This window comes from Anoplophora glabripennis, unplaced genomic scaffold (assembly GCF_000390285.2).
Source record: "Anoplophora glabripennis isolate ALB-LARVAE unplaced genomic scaffold, Agla_2.0 scaffold294, whole genome shotgun sequence".
Lineage (NCBI taxonomy): Eukaryota > Metazoa > Arthropoda > Insecta > Coleoptera > Cerambycidae > Anoplophora > Anoplophora glabripennis.
In genome coordinates this window covers 452,085-469,017 of record NW_019416596.1, presented here as the reverse complement: position 1 = coordinate 469,017, position 16,933 = coordinate 452,085, and the positions used below count along the sequence as shown (strand labels likewise).

The following is a 16,933-nucleotide window of genomic DNA, read 5'->3' as shown; positions in this document are numbered from 1 at the left end:
ACCTAGAAGGGTGCGGTTTGGTTTGCTGGAATCCTCGAACGAAAAGCTAGAGGGACGCCAGAGTTACTTTTTCGATATTTTCAACGGTTAAAAAGATACGGAGGGGCTTTGTTAGGTCACGTTTTAAGTCACGTGATTTTTTAAATTGGCGAACAGCCCGTAACATTTTTATTTTTCGATCTAGAAGGGTGCGGTTTGGTTTGCTGGAATCCTCGAACGAAAAGCTAGAGGGACGCCAGAGTTACTTTTTCGATATTCTCGATTTTTGCAAAAACTATTAAATATTTTGCAATTTTATAAAAATTCCCTTATTCTATTCGCCAAGAACTACATATTCTGAAAGTTTTGTAAAAAAATCTTTTTCCGTTTTGAAGATATAGAAGTTTTTAAAAAAATGCGATTTTCAGCCGTTTTATTGCCATAACTAATACATTTGTATATCAATTGACATTGAGCTGGGCTCAAAATTTTTGTTGTAAAAAGTTCCACAACATTTGCCAAAACATTTTTTTCTAAAATGTTTAGTTTTTTTTAAATGAAAAGAACTGTTTTATTGCGAACTTTGGAGGCCATTTTGAAAATGAAGCCCTAACATTCACCTGGAATAAAGTAATTCGTTCAATTCTACGGAATTTTTCCTAATTCTTACGTGTCTTTGTTTACTGAAGTAAATTTTGGCACTTCAAAATCTAATTTGATTGGACTATAACGCACAGCGCAAGTTTTTAGAAATATGTACATTAATACTCAACAAAAATCGATTCCTTACATCATTTAATACCAGACTACAAATTTTTGTTCTAAAATTTTCAAAAACAAGTAAAATACGACTAAAAAAGAAATGGCAATGGTCGGTTTTCTTCGAATATCTTCGGAACTATTCTGAATTGTCTAAATTTAAAAACGAGTCCGCGATCGCCATAAAATTCTAGACATTCTTGCCCATTTAACTATTTATGTAACTCTTAAAATAAGAAAAATACCTGTATAGGACAATTAAAAAGTTGTAACCCTGTATAATAAAAAAATATTTAAAAATACGCTAAACGAAACAACTTAAGAAAGAGGTAAGTTCATGTAAGTAAAGTAGTAAGAAAGAGTACATTTTCTGTACACTCCTACTGCGGACTTGAGTTTGGTCAAGCTGTAGCTCTGAAATTTTTCTTAATAATGTAAAAACGCCGAGTACTTTTCCGAAAAAGAAAAACGATGAAACGCGCTTTTCCACAGGCACAATTTGTCTAAACGACAGTTGTTTGTCCGTCGTGACCGTTATCCGCCGACCATCTCCCCCAAAGCTTACGTCACCAAAGGGACAACCCCTCCTAGGCCTAGCGTTTACCCGCAACGAAACGGTGGGCGCAATCACACAATAATTTCCCCCTCGAATCCAGTCGAGGACCGCGATAAATTCCGGTCATTAAACGGAGATACAAGTACTTGCAAATCGGCCCGGAGAAAAGCGATGCATTAACTAATTTCAAGGCCGTCGTAACTGTCAAACAAACTAGTTATTGATATTGATATTCCCCTAATGATTATTCATTACGCCTTTACAGTAGCGGATTGCGCCAAAGGAAATGTCTGCGTCCGTGTTGTAAAAAAAAAGTGGACCTCATTAGAATATTGTCATTGTATTCCACAATGGTAATGTGTTGTTGTTTTGATATGGCTATCTGCTGATAGCACGGAAAGGTAAAGTTTCCACGACGGATGTGTAGAAGGTGTTCTCGAAAACGCCGATGTCAGTGTACCTATTTCAAGTGTGCTGGGAATCATATTCGAATAATTTGAATATTCGAATTAGTACTAACTATAAATTCGAATAAGTGTAAATGTAACTATTCGAATAATATTACTATTCGAATAATTAACTAATCGAACATTCGAATTATTCCAATAATTTAACTATTCGAATATTCGAATAATTTGGCACCAATTTAGGCTGATGAGGCTTCTTCTATAGTCTGTTTGGAAATGAAGGAGAGGAATAAAACCCCGAGATAAGAACCGGCCATGCGCGTGCTAATATTTCGTTTCAGGTAATTATCGGGTAACACTAATGCTAACAGGTAATGGGCGTACATTAGTATATTTTACTGGATACATCATAGGGCAGGAGCCAGTGTATTGTGACAGATCAATCCAGTCTTAGAGCTGAATATACGAAGACGTGCTAGTGCAGTAGAGTAAAATTCGACTTGTGTTTAGTGACTATTGTGCCAGTGGATATAATATTGTTTGGGTAAAATGTCGAGCTTATCAGATTACGTACCTGCTAAACGCGTGAAAAGATGTGCGCTGTCTCAGAATGAGAAGATTATTATATTAAATGTATTTAATGCATTGAAACACCAAAATCCTACCAACAGTGTTGACGACATCGTGGAAAAGTGTTCCAAAATGACAGGGATTGGAAAATCGACTATCTACAGACTTTTAAAGGAAACAAAAAATGAACAAGATACTGTAAATCCCCCAAAATCATCTACAGGGAGGTCAAAAGTCGTTATAGATGATTTCTTCAAAAATGTCATTCGCAGAAAAGTACACTCATTTTATTTTAAAAAAGAAATACCAACGCTAAACAAAATTTTAAGTGAACTTTCAGAGGACAACGATTTGCCAAAAATCAGTAGAAGCAAATTATGGGCCGTCTTACGAGAGTTGAATTTTTGCTGGGAAAAGCAGAACAGGAAGTCAGTTCTTATCGATAAAGATGAAATTATTTGTTGGCGAAGATCCTACTTAAGATCAATTAGAAAATTCCGTGACGAAGGGAGGAATATTTATTATCTAGACGAAACTTGGGTCAACGAGGGATATACTGTAACAAAAGTATGGCAAGATAAAAATGTAAAAAGTTTTCGACAAGCATTTTTGGATGGACTTTCAACAGGGTTCAAGGCACCTTCAGGTAAAGGGCGAAGATTAATAGTGACACATATAGGTAGTGCCAGTGGTTTTGTAGATGGCGGTTTACTTTTATTTGAATCTAAAAATACAGGTGACTATCACGAAGACATGAACGCAGATGTTTTCGAAGAGTATTTTACACAGATGTTGGATCTTATTCCTCCGGGGTCTGTAATTGTCATGGATAATGCCAGTTACCATTCACGGCAGACCGAGCGGACGCCTACGACTGCTTGGAGGAAAGCCGATATAATTCAATGGTTATCCGGAAAAAACATTTCTTTTGAAACAAATATGGTGAAAAAGGAACTTTTGACACTTGTCAATCTTAATAAAGATCAGAAAAAATATGTTATCGATGAAATGGCAACAAATCGCCAAATAACGGTACTACGGTTACCACCTTATCACTGTGAACTTAACCCAATCGAATTAGTCTGGGCGCAGGTAAAAGGAGATGTAGCGCGAAATAATACGACGTTTAAATTAAGTGACGTGAAAATTTTGTTAAAAAATTCCTTGGAACGAGTAACTGCAGATAACTGGCAAAGATGTATACATCATGTACAAAAAGAAGAGGAGAAAATGTGGGAACTCGATAATTTAATTGACGTTACTGTGGAACCTATCGTTATCAATCTAGGAGACGAAGATAATTCATCAGAATATTCAGAGGATGAATTTTAATATACCTACTTTTTTATTTTCTTTATTGTACATTTATACAACACTACATTTACTCACCATAATTTGAATTTTCAAAATACATATATTTTTGTGTGGAATAAAAGTCTATTCATTAAATTTAAATAAATATTTTGATAATAATATTGAATAATTTTATTTGAATTACTAAAAACCCTCTTAACCCGGTTATGATGCTTAAAGTAGCCTCATGTTTTGAAATGCTGTTTTTATATTGTTTACTTATAAGAGAAATGGACCGAGAAATTGAAGCGGCATAGACAAAGACGGATTGTCGGGGATTAAATTTTAGCTACCTGCTACAATTTAGTACAGTCCGATCGCACAAAGTTTTTTTAAAAGTACACCTCATCTATACCGAAAATACATAATATAAAAATATTGAATATAAGCACCAGTACTACATTTATTTACGATTTGCATATATAATAATAAGCTTTTATTACTCTCTTTCATTTCTAAACAGACTATAGGGGAGTATTTTTTATTGTCTTCATCTTGTTATAAGACGTTGAAATTAACTACCCCCTCCGCATATTTTATTGGATTTTGTTTGAATTTAGAAACATTTCTGCATCTTTCAGTTTTTTGATAAGTGGTATAGGTTTTTAGTAAAAAAAATGAAATTCTCCTTTCAAATGTCTGATTTAGCATATCAATATCTAGTAGCTTATTTCAACGTGTTACAATAAGACGATAACAATTTATTGTCTTCATCTTGTTATAAGACGTTGAAATTAACTACCCTCTCCGCATTTTTTATTGGATTTTGTTTGAATTTAGAAACATTTTTGCATCTTTTAGTTTTTTGATAAGTGGTATAGGTTTTGAGTAAAAAAAAAAATGAAATTCTCTTTTCAAATGTCTGATTTAGCATATCAATATCTAGTAGTTTATTTCAACGTGTTACAATAAGAGGAGGACAATAAAAAATACTCATTTGGAAGAAGCCTCAGCAGTCTAAAATATCGTGCCACATTTTAGTTCTTAATTTCAAACAGTTTGGAAAAAAAATAATAAAACTTTTTAAGGACTCGTAACGTAACTAATCCAAGGGTGCTTAAATAACAAAATTTTACCCCTTTTAAAATTGCTTAAATAAATCAACCCTCAAATTTTTTGCACATAATTTGGGATCATCCTGTACATGTAGCGATAAATTTTCTTGAAAATACCTACCAATTTCAGCTCTCTTAAAATACTTTATTTGAACTTTTTACATTTTATAATAATGTAATATTTGAATTATCTGGATTATTCGAATAATTTGAATATTTGACTACATGCCACCCAATTTCGAACATTATTTGTACTAATAAAATAATCAATTATTATCAACTGTATTTTTTATTCCAATAAATATATCACAGCTTCCTAGTCTTTTTCAATTAATCTAGTTTTTTAAAAACATTACAAGAAATCATCTGTTGTGGATAATAAATTGTTGATAACAATGTACATGGGATTTAGGAAAAATGTATATGTTTGAAATCAATTTCGTTTTTATCAAGTCTTTCAAATGTATTCCCTCCTTGCTGTCAGCTGATTGCGACGTTGCCACATTAATCCTCAAGTCAGACAGAAATGCAATTATTGGTTTCTGTTTCTAATTAATACAGCTGTACTATGTTCAAAACTTACATTAGTTTTACATCAAAAATAAGATAATACTGTGTACTATCTATGGAAAAGTTTTGTTTCACAATTTCTACATTTTTTTCTCAGTTATGGGCAAAAAAAGAGCCGCACCGTCCATCTTCGCCATATAAACCTATGTTAAAATGAACAACTTTCAACAACAATATCTCAAAATCTAGATTCAAAAAAAATTTCAAAAAAATATGACGCACAGAGGGAGCACTGGGTAATACGCTATATAAATTTACTAGGTAATACGCTATATATATAAATTTCAAGTACATATGTGCATTTTAGTAAACCCGATACGTTTTTTAAAGTACAGAAAAGAGTATTATTGTTTGAAATAGTCGTCAGTACGACATAAAAGACAATTTTTTACATTTTCATGACAACTATGACAATACCGCTGAATTCGTCTTTAGAAGGGTTATCTATTTATGCTATAAAATATAGCGTGTCCTATTAAGAAAAAATGTCGGTAATGTTATAGGTCTGTCAAACATTGCTCAAAAAATGGAAAGTATTGCTGAAAAGTGAATTTCTATTTACTAATTTACCTGTTTCAACAATATTTTTAAATTTCAACTGGAAAAAAATAAATTTTGTTCCATCATTTTGAGACAAAAGCCATTATAGGGTAAATATTAGATGCATACATACATTTTAAGCAGCGGTAGAGTTTACTGAGCAGAACATGAATAGGAAATAGGAATAGAAATCAAATTTAAAATGCATACGAACGTTTTTTTTTTCTATATAAAACTTGTCGAGAACCGCTAACTCTACTATGGTATTTATGCATAACGTAGATCAGCTATGCACTGTTGCCGGTGTTACACAGAGCTCTCCAGCTCTTTTTATATGAAACGGAAGAAAAAAGTTAAATAAAAAACCACCTTTTTAAAGCATAAGTCAAATAAACCGCGAAATATTCTGATTTTCCAGAACTGAAAGTTAACCGCCGTTACAGAAAACAGAAAAAGGAAATAAGAAATCGACAAAGAGATCTTTTTGGCGTAAGGACAAAAGTATTTGATTTAAAATTTCATCTCCCGAAGGGATATGACCTAATCGGAATTACTTTTCCCAGTTGCACACATATTTGTATGACTCACACGAAAGTTCTCAATCTTGTCCGTAACGGTTCCGAGGAACGATCCGTTGAACGGTTCCAAGGATTGATTCCTTTGAACGGTTCCATGGAACCATTCCGTTGAACGGTTCCAAGGAACAATGCCGTTGAACGGTTCCAAGGAGCAATTCCGTTGAACCATTTCACATTGTCTTACATCTTTTGAACGTTATTGGACTAAAATTGATTGTCACTAGATTTGAAATTTCCGCCATTTTTGTCAGATACCTCATTTTTTTGCCTTTTTCCGCAGACGGCAAGCGAATTAACGATTTTCACGGGACACAGTGCGAAATATCTCCGCCTGCAAACGTTCCGGTTCGCCTGTAAGAAAACCCGAACGCGAATTACAAATTATGTCTACGTCGGGGACACTCCGGTCGAGGAAGCCGAAATTGCCCGTGACAGGGCACTAACGAGGTAAGGGCTTCGCGCCCTTCGGGCCCTTAATGGGACGTTAGCGGGCGACCGGGCGTCCTAATTGAAAATTTAATGTACTCCTCGAAAGGAGCCTGAGCGTATATATACCCCGGTTTACGTCGCCGAACCCTTTCGCCGCCCCTTCTAAGTCGGGATAAGTTTCCTCACCTCATTTTTCACTTATTTTCGGCTAATATTCCCGGGTTACGTTGTCGGGCAGGTGCAGGAAATGCTTCACCGTATTCCTCGAGTAAATTAGAAAATATTTAGTTAGTAAAATTGTAATTTTTTATGTATTTTTATGATTATCGAAGTATTTCCAAGTTTTTTGAAACATTACAATAAATAATTTCGAAGCATTTCAACGTATTTCGGTATATTTTGAAGTATTTATAGGTTTTTCGAAGTATTAACAATTTTTTCTGTGCATTCCCAAGTCTTCGAGATATTTCGATATTTTGAGATATTTCTAGGTTTTTCGAAGTATATCCAACTTTTCGATGTACCTATTTCGAAGTATTTCAAAATATTTCTAGGTTTTTCGAAGTAATAACAAATTTTTCTGCGCATTTCCAAGTTTTCGAGATATTTCGAAATTTTGAGACATATTTAGGTTTTTCGAAGTATATCAAACTTTTCGATGTATTTCGAAGTATTTCGAGGTAAACAAATTTTTCTGTGCATTTCCAAGTTTTCAAGATATTTCGAAATTTTGAGACATTTCTAGGTTTTTCGAAGTACATATCTCCAAGTTTTTCGAAGTATAACAAACTTTTCGATGTATTTCGAAGTATTTTCAAGTATTTCTAAGTTTTTCGAAGTATAAACAAATTTTTAGGTACATTTCCAAGTTTTCGAGATATTTCGATATTTTGAGTCATTTCTAGGTGTTTCGAAGTATCTCCAAATTTTTCGAAGTATATCAAACTATTCGATGTATTTCCAAGTATTTTGAGACATTTCTAGGTTTTTCGAAGTATCCAAATTTTTTGAAGTATATCAAACATTTCGATGTATTTTGAAGTATTTCTAGGTTTTTCGAGATATACATATATACAAGTTTTCCGGTGCATTTGGAAGTTTTCGAAATATTGCGTTATACAGGGTGTCTCATAATTAATGTCCAATAATTTACCACTTGATTCTACTGCCAAAAATAAGAATATTTTTTCATATAAACATGGGTCGAGAAACGCTTCCTAAGGGAGCTATGCCCCCCTAAATGGGGCTCCAAAAATTTCAAAATTTTTTTTTAAATATTTCCGAAACGGGTGAAAGGAAAATTATGAATTTTGACACCATAAACGCTCATTAAAAGTTTTTTCTAAAATTTTAGACACGGGCGTCTCAGTTGTGGGGAGGGGGGTTGTCGGTTAAAGTTTGCCCCTAAAATTTTGGCTTCTCGAAATTTTCATATTCAGATGCCAACATATGATGGACCTTCATTTCCTCTACAAAAAGGTACTTTTTATTTAACCATTTCATTATATTATCTTTATGAAATTAAAAAAAAATTCTTGAATAGCTAAAATGGGTACCCTGTATATTAAATATTTCCAGATTTCTCGAAAAATTCGTGGTTTCTGAGAAACAGTATATTAAGAAGTATTTTAAGGTTTTTTTGAGCTGTTTACAAGTTTTTCGACGGTTTTGAGAAAAACATTTCTATTTTTTCATATTTGGAAGTATACAGAGTGTTATTTACGTACATGGCCAAACTTCAAGGGGTGATTCTTTGACTGATTCTAAAACGAAGTCTGTAAAACATAGATCCAGTAAAGCTTCGTTTTCAAGAATTAGTGTCGAACTTTTTAAAAAATATATTTTTTCGTAAAAATCTGAATAATCCTTCAGCCGATTTTGTTGAAATTTGGCAGTGTTATTTGTGGTAGAAAGAGGCTAATTTAGCCCTAACTAGATTAAAATTATTAAGTCCAGTGCCGTCCCAGGGTACACCTTAACCAATATTTTTGACAAAAAAAAAATGTTCGTCACTGATTTTTTTAAAACTTTTATAATTTATTTCGTATTAAACAACTAAAAATACAACTTTTTTGCCCTTCCATTTTTTTTTCGTGGTTCCTTTTTGGAGAAAAAAATAATATTTTATTATTGCATGAACAAAAAAATTGATTTTTTAATAATTAATAAAACCGAACAATTGTTTTTAACTTCTATAACAATTTCTAAGACTAGAATAGATCATTGATGTGGAAAAAAAATAACAGGTACATCCTAGTATTTGATAGTTTGGTAATTTTAATTGTTTAATATGCTGTTCCATGGACATGCAATAGTAATTTTTTTTCTCCAAAAAGGAAGCAAGATACGAAAAAAAATCAAGATACAAAAAAGTTGTATTTTTAGTTGCTTAATGCGAAAAAAATTATAAAAGTTTTAAAAGTCAGTCCCCGCGGGACGCCACTGGACTTAATAATTTTAATCCAGTTAGGGTTAAATTAGCCCCTTTCTACGATAAATAACACTACCGAATTTCAACAAAATCGGCTAAAAAATTGTTAAAATTTTTACGAAAAATAGATTTTTTTTTAAAAAACTTTGACGCTATGTTTATATAAACATTTCGTTTTAGAATCACTCAAATAAGCACCCCTTGAACTTTGGTCACGTACTTAAATAACACCCTGTATATCCTGAACTTTACGAACTTGACTTATTTAGATTCTCCGGATATTTTTTTCAATTAACTTTTTTTGTGAACTCAATGAACTAATGAAAATAATTCATAACATTCAGAAAATAACATTTCCGTTCGACATAACATTTTAATAACCTTAGAAATGGGTGAAATAATTAAGGTTTATTTACTTAACCTCCAAAAATTAAGAAAAAATTCTACCTGAGTAAAAACAAATGAAAGAATAACGAATATACAGGGTGTCCCAAAAATACCCGAACCCTCCGATAATTTTTCAGGATTGATTTCGGATAAAAGTTATAGGACATCGCGAAAGCAATATGCTGTCGACCTTGGATTTGACTTTGTCTCTAAGTTTCAAGGTCAAGCAAAGTAGCCCAGTCATTATAGACATGAAAGAGCCTGTTTCGGGAAAAAATACTATTAGAAGTTTCTCTGCGGAATATTGTTCGGAAACCTGTTATAAATAAAATATCAAAAAATCAACTCGAGGCTAGTTGGGAAACTTTGTTTTAACAGTGGTCAAAGTTATGGAAAAGTGGTTTTTTTGACTCACGTAAAAAAGCTATTATTCATAGCGAAAAAAAGTTTATACAAAAAAGGTAGGTATTAAATAAGCCTATAAAATGAAAAAAGGTCCGATTAAATTCCGATAATTTGTTTACGCATGAGAGCTCAAAAATGGTCGAAAATTGCCGTTTTTTTCAATTGCTAATGATTAATGCAATTTTCATCGCAGACACTTGTAATTCAGGATTTTTAGGCTTTTTACACCCTTAAAAAGTGGTAAAAATTTCTGCTCGAAAGCTTCATTGGTTTGGCGTTGGCGGAATTTGTTATCTAAGAAGATGCTATTTTTCAATTCATTTTTCCCAAGCTCACAGGCGTTGTAGGGTTTTGATCATTAGTTGTTTTTGTACCTAAATAGTTGTATTGACATAGACATTTACCGAGAATTTAGTTTTTCAAATTTAATTTGTTTAAAATTGACATGAAAAAATGTTGATATTTATTAAATTGTTAAGATAGGTAATTATTATAAAATAAAATAGTAACCTCTTTACTTTAGTTTTCTTCGAATTTAAAAAAAAATCGTTGTTGTAACTTGATTAGAAGCTGAGATAATTTTTTTTATTTATTTAATCGCAGTGACCTTAATTATTAATATTAAGAGCCGAAATTTGGAGAGAATATACATTAAGAGCTATATTTTCATGTCCTACATTAACATTAAGGTGAATTCAACTATTTAATTTCGAAAAAGAAGATAGCGGCGATGCGTTCTATTACTTGGTCTAGCGAACGAGTGGGGAAGGCGAGGCTTGGCATGCGCGCTTAACGATGTAATAAATATTAACATTTTTTCAGTCATTTTTAAACAAATTAAATTTGAAAAATTAAATTATCAGTAAATGCATGTGTCAGTACAACTATTTAGGTACAAAAACAACTAATGATCGAAACCCTACAACGCCTGTGAGCTGGGAAAAATGAATTAAAAATAGCATCTTCTTAGATAACAAATTCCGCCAACGCCAAGCTAATGAAGTTTTTGGGCTGAAATTTTTACCACTTATTAAGGGTGCAAAAAGCTTCAAAAATCCTGAATTACAAGTGTCTGCGATGAAAATTGCATTAATTATTAGCAATTGAAAAAAGCGGACAATTTCGACCATTTTTGAGTTCTTGCGCATAAACAAATTAACGGAATTTAATCGGACTTGGTCTATTTTATAAATTTATTTAATACCTACCTTTTTTGTATAAACCTTTTTTTCTCTATGAATAACAGTTTTTTTACGCTAGTCGAAAAACTATTTTTTCATAATTTTGACCATTGTTTTAACAAAGTTTCCCCAACTAGTCTCGAGTTGATTTTTTGATATTTTGTTTATAACACGTTTCTGAACAATATTCCGCAGAAAAACTTCTAATAGTATTTTTTTCCCGAAAAAAAGCTATAATGATTGGCCTAAAGGTCAAATTCAATACTACAGCCGATTTTTTATGCCAGCAATGGATAGAGCGCCAGATATCGGAGGGTGGGGGTCTTTTTTGGACACCCCGTTACATCACCAGGAATTCTTTTACCTTCTATATTATTTTATTATTTAAGTTCTATTTAGATAGCTGGTTTCCGGCAAGTTATTTTTATTAAAGCAAACCCCAGAGGTGGAGGATCTAATAGAGTAATATTAGAAAATACCACGGCGGCGGCTCCTCTGTACGCCGTAGGAAATCCAAGTAGGAATCCTCGGATTCCGCAGCTTATTGGAAAACAGACGTTACAGCTGTGTATTTGTCTTTCCTTCTAAAAGTCGATACACACAGTACACGCTGCTGTTCATTAACGGAGTGCCAGTTCCCGATGACGAACAGTTCGGGAATTTCACATGTTACTACAAAGTAATTTTATTATTTAGTTCGCGTTGGCAATTAAATTTTGGTAAAAAAAAATCGGTTACACTTAATTGTAATCTCTCCAACCGCACCACTTAGGTTTACGGATTTTTAGTTGATAATGCCAAATGTGTAATGTTGGTTACCTATGCTCGAAGTGGCTTGTAATCATGTACAAGAATCTCGGGTAGGGAGAACAAAAACCGTTTGCCAGACGCGAAAATAGCGGGCAAGTCGACTCCAAAACAAAAACCAAAAAAAAAACAAAAACGAACAAAATCAACAACGAATCGATTTGTATCTCTCGCCGAGGCAGATGTGATTCTAAAAGCGGACCCGTCAACGTAAACATTACTTAACGCCGGTGACACACGGCTACACTGACAAAAGTTACTCCAAATAAAATAAACAGTCCCGATTCCGGAACGTCGTCGACGACGACGTAATGGCGTAATAAAAATATCAAGACCGTGATTTCATATCTGTGGGTTTGTTTGGTTTGGGAGATGTAACGGAAAAAGAGAAGTGGCGGCATCCCGGCGTGTACCGGTGTCGTTGGAAATCCGAAACTCTCCCAGAATAACCGAACCGGCATGTGTCCCTGGTGGTACTATACAGGGTGGCCCGCCGAATGTCATCCCCCGATTTTTTCAGTTATGTTTCGAGATAGACATCAAAATACGTTTAATGACAAAGGCAAGCAAAAAAAAGGCCAAACCCAAGAGACACGTATAATTTCAGAAGGAATTCGATGCGCTGAACAAGAGAAGTTCATGACTCGCCGATGAATTTCGGAGAAAAGTTAAATTTTTGGATGAAAACTGGGCCAAATGTGGGTCAGAACTGATTTTTTCCTAAATTTTGTCCAAATATATAATTTTCGTAGTATTTTGAGGTGTTGAAGAAGATGACATTAGTCAAATTTACCTCTGGCCTCGATATTTCTCAGAAAATCCAAAATTAGTGCTTTTTACATGCCTGGAAATTAAAAAAGTAATTGAGAAAATTTAAACTTCAGGCAAAATTTATTTGAATAGTACATTCCTAAGATTTTTTTATGTAACTTTTGATGTACCTATTGACTTTAATGACGTCTATCATCAGTCGAATTAAAGCTTAAGAAAGTACCATTCAAATAAATTCAAACAAATAAAGTTAAATTTTTTCAAATACTTTTTTAATTTTCAAGTATGTAAAAAAGCAATAATTTTAGATTTTCTGATATATCGAGATCATGGGTAAATTTTATTAATAGCATCCTGTCCATCGCCTCAAAATACTACGAAAATTATATACAGGATGTAAATAAATAAATGCGAAAAATCAGGGGGTGATTTGCACCCCTAAGACTTGCTTCATACGTAACTTTTTTTCTTATTAATGTTTTACCATTTAAAAATTTATTTCAGATGGTTCACTCCGAACCAAAAAGGTCTCTTGTAAATTTTTCGTAAAATTAACGATTTCTGAGCAAAAAAAATTATTTAAAAATCAGTTACGCGGCATGATTGGCATCGGGTAGAAATTTTATCGAACTGTAATTTATCTAGTAGGCTACCTGTCATGTTGATATTTCGTAATGGCGACTAAATTGTTACAATTAAGTCAATAATTTTACTAAATGTGTGAAGAAACAAACAATCAACATTTAATATAATTTCTCTTAATTTTTAATAATTTATTATTGTTTGTTTTTTTACATATTTAATGATTTTATTCAATTAATTACAATTAAGGTGCCATTACAAAATGTCAACGTGGCAGCCGCCTACTAGATAAATTACAGTTCGATAAAATTTCTACCCTATGCCAATCATACCACGTAATTGATTATAAATAATTTTTTTGCTGAAAAATCGTTAATTTTACAAAAAAATTACAAGCGTCCTTTTTTGTTTAGAATGAATCAGGCTATCTGAAACGAATTTTTAAATGATAAGATTTCAATAAGAAAAATAGTTACGTATAAAACAAGTCTTAAGGGTGGCTTCTTAAGGGGTTGTATCTTCACAGGGGATGTTCAAATGAGATTTTTTTATATCAAAGACCAACCTTATTCCTCAACAGGAAATCACCCCCTGAATTTTTTCTCACTTATTTATCTACACTGTATTTGGACAAAATTTAGGGAAAAAACAGTTTTGATCCATATTTGAGCAAGTTTTCGCCCAAATAACGGATTTTCTGGGAAATATCGAGGTCATGGGTAAATTTTACTATTAGCAATGTGTTTAGAGCCTCAAAATATGTACTACGAAAATGATATATTTGGACAAAATTCGGGAAAAATCGATTTTGACCCATATTTGGGCCAATTTTCATGCAAGTAGTGGATTTTCTGGGTAATATCGAGGTTATGGGTAAATTTTACTATTAGCAATGTGTTCAGTGCCTCATAATACTACGAAAATGACATATTTGCACAAAATTTAGAAAAAAAACAGTTTTGATCCATTTTTGGGCCAATTTTAACCCAAATTGTGGATTTTCTGGGAAATATCGATGTCATGGATAAATTTTACTATTAGCAATGTGTTTAGCGCCTCAAAATACGACGAAAATGATATATTTGGACAACATTCAGGAAAAAAATCGATTTTGACCCATATTTGGGCCAATTTTCATCCAAATACTTACTGGATTTTCTGGGCAATATCGAGATTATGGGTAAATTTTACTATTAACAATATGCTCAGTACCTCAAAATAGTACGAAAATGATATATTTGGACAACGTTTAGGAAAAAATCGATTTTGACCCATATTTGGGCCAATTTTCGCCCAAATAGTGGATTTTCTGCGCAATATCGACGTCGTAGGTAAATTTTACTATTAGCGCTTCAAAATATACGAAAATGATATATTTCGACAAAATTTAAGAAAAATTCAGTTTTGACCCATATTTGGGCCAATTTTCAAGCAAAAATTTAATTCTTCTCTGAAGTTCATAGGAAAGTCATGAATTTTGCCTACAGGATCGTGTTCAGAGCATCGGATTCCTTCGGAAACGATATGCGGGTCTCCTAGGTCTGGACTTTTTTTTGTGCATCTGTGTATTAAAATTTATGCGATATATTTTTAATTTTCTGTCCAAGTTTGGAAAACAACCGAGGTGAAGGCCTATCAAGGTTTTTTTTTTAATGGAACACCTTGAATAATGCTCACGTTTAATAATAAGGGGGATATAGTCCAAGTACAGGACATAAAAAGAGGCCAAAAGAATGACAGCAAACGCATAAAAAAATGCCTTGGGAAAAAAATTACTATATTATTGTGGTTCTCCATTTTGTGCAAATATTAATAGAGTGATGTCCCACAAAGAAAATGAAAATGTTGTTTTCTTCATTTAAATTATAATTATTTTATTTGACTTGTGACCAAAAATATGTTTGTGTTTTTATACTTTTTATACGTGTTAACTGTTAATTGTTATTCTTGGTTGTGAATAATTATACAAAAGAAAATTACAATAAACGAATTGTATTGACGCACTAAAGATTTCCATGACTATTTTACCTACAAATAAATTATTACCCACTTGCAATTCGATTTTATATCAAATGCCTCAGTTAAGCGATATCACTGAATTTAAAATATCTCGAGACCTATTAAGTTTTCCAAAAAAAAATGTACACCTCAAAAATTATCCGGAAATTTTTAGAATCGAAAAATGTTTTGGGCGCCAGAGCGCCATCTATGTGTCAGTGTTGATAGTGACACTTACAGCACAAAAATTAAGCTATTTAGCAGGTCTGCCGGAGTGTTTACAAACCTAAAACATCTCTTTCCTTTCCAGAGAAAATGACGAAGGGTGTTTTTATTGGGACACTCTGTATATGTGTAGCGGCATAGATGTACAGGCGATATTTTTTTAGGGACGACTTTTGGGATTTTTTTTAAACGAAAAGAAATATACTTTTCAAATTCAGACATTGTTAGGGCAGCTTTTCGTGGGGAAACGCAAAAGTCATATTGAATTTTCACATTTTTGAATTCGGCACATTTTTCTTATTACTTATATGTTTTTTATGTTTTACTTTTTAGTTTTCGTCAAATTATCCATTTTTACAAGGAGCGTTTTGAAAACAAAACACTCGACTATTGCTTCAAAAGAAATTTTGACAGTTCAGTCAAATTTTTATTGACAACAAAGTTGAACCTAAACTTTGACTTTCGTCAATGAGAATCTAACAAAACTATCAAAATTTCGTTGGAAGTGATAGAGATATCATTATCACAAACTGCAACGTCACGTAAATATAAAATTTTAGGTAGATGCCTTGATAAGCAAAGTGCAAATATTTACAAATTTACATGGAGATAAGATACCCACGTTCCTGCACTAAGTAATTTTTACGAGGTCACAACTGCATTTATTTGTTGCACACTCGTGGAAATTAGATTAAAAATTACGTCTGACAGACATCCTAATGTAATCAATCAATATAATTAGTAATAAACGAGTTTTAAACGAAGGACAATTCGATTAAACCAGTGACTGCACTCGCGAAGTATGCGATGTAGAAGGCGTTCTTTAATTGTTGCATTCGGTGTCACAGCACTCTCTCAGATGGAAATACACAAACTAGTGTCCCAACAACACAAGAAACTGTTCATAAACTACTTACCCAGCGAGCGTAGAGCTATCAAAACGGCGATACAAAGGGGCCTATTCATAGTTGCATCCACAAAAATCAAAACAAAATCGCTGCTGAGAACGGGGCGAACGACCCATCGGCCGACTAGTTCGCGGACATCTCCCGGCCAAATCCAGCCTCGGAAAGGATCCCCGGCACTAGAAACCGCCTTCCGGACGCATAAGTCGGGTCTTCGGGGCAAAAGTTCACGCTCCGTACCGGTTCCCAAGCATTCGTGAGAAAAAAACTCTCGCACTCACATTTTTCGCGATAGCCCGACTATAGGAACACACCTCGGACGTAAGTTGACGTCGCGGAAACGCGAAATTAACACGGATTTCGGTCAGTCCATTAATATTTACACACAAAAGGTTGACAGCCAGCCAGTCGCACCGTACGGAGTACAAACACACACACACAGCCA

At 33.3% G+C, this 16,933-nt stretch overlaps 1 protein-coding gene across 3 annotated transcripts in view; it reads right to left on the bottom strand.

Moving 5' to 3' along the window:
• LOC108904615 (tyrosine-protein kinase transmembrane receptor Ror) overlaps positions 1–16,933 on the bottom strand; it is a 92,015-nt gene extending 75,082 nt beyond the window's left edge. For all 3 annotated transcript variants that reach the window (XM_018707244.1, XM_023455036.1, XM_023455037.1), the window contains exon 1: positions 16,501–16,933. In XM_018707244.1, the coding sequence (XP_018562760.1) occupies positions 16,501–16,549 (49 nt within the window). In that variant the 5' untranslated portion in view covers positions 16,550–16,933. The remainder of the gene's footprint in view (positions 1–16,500) is intronic.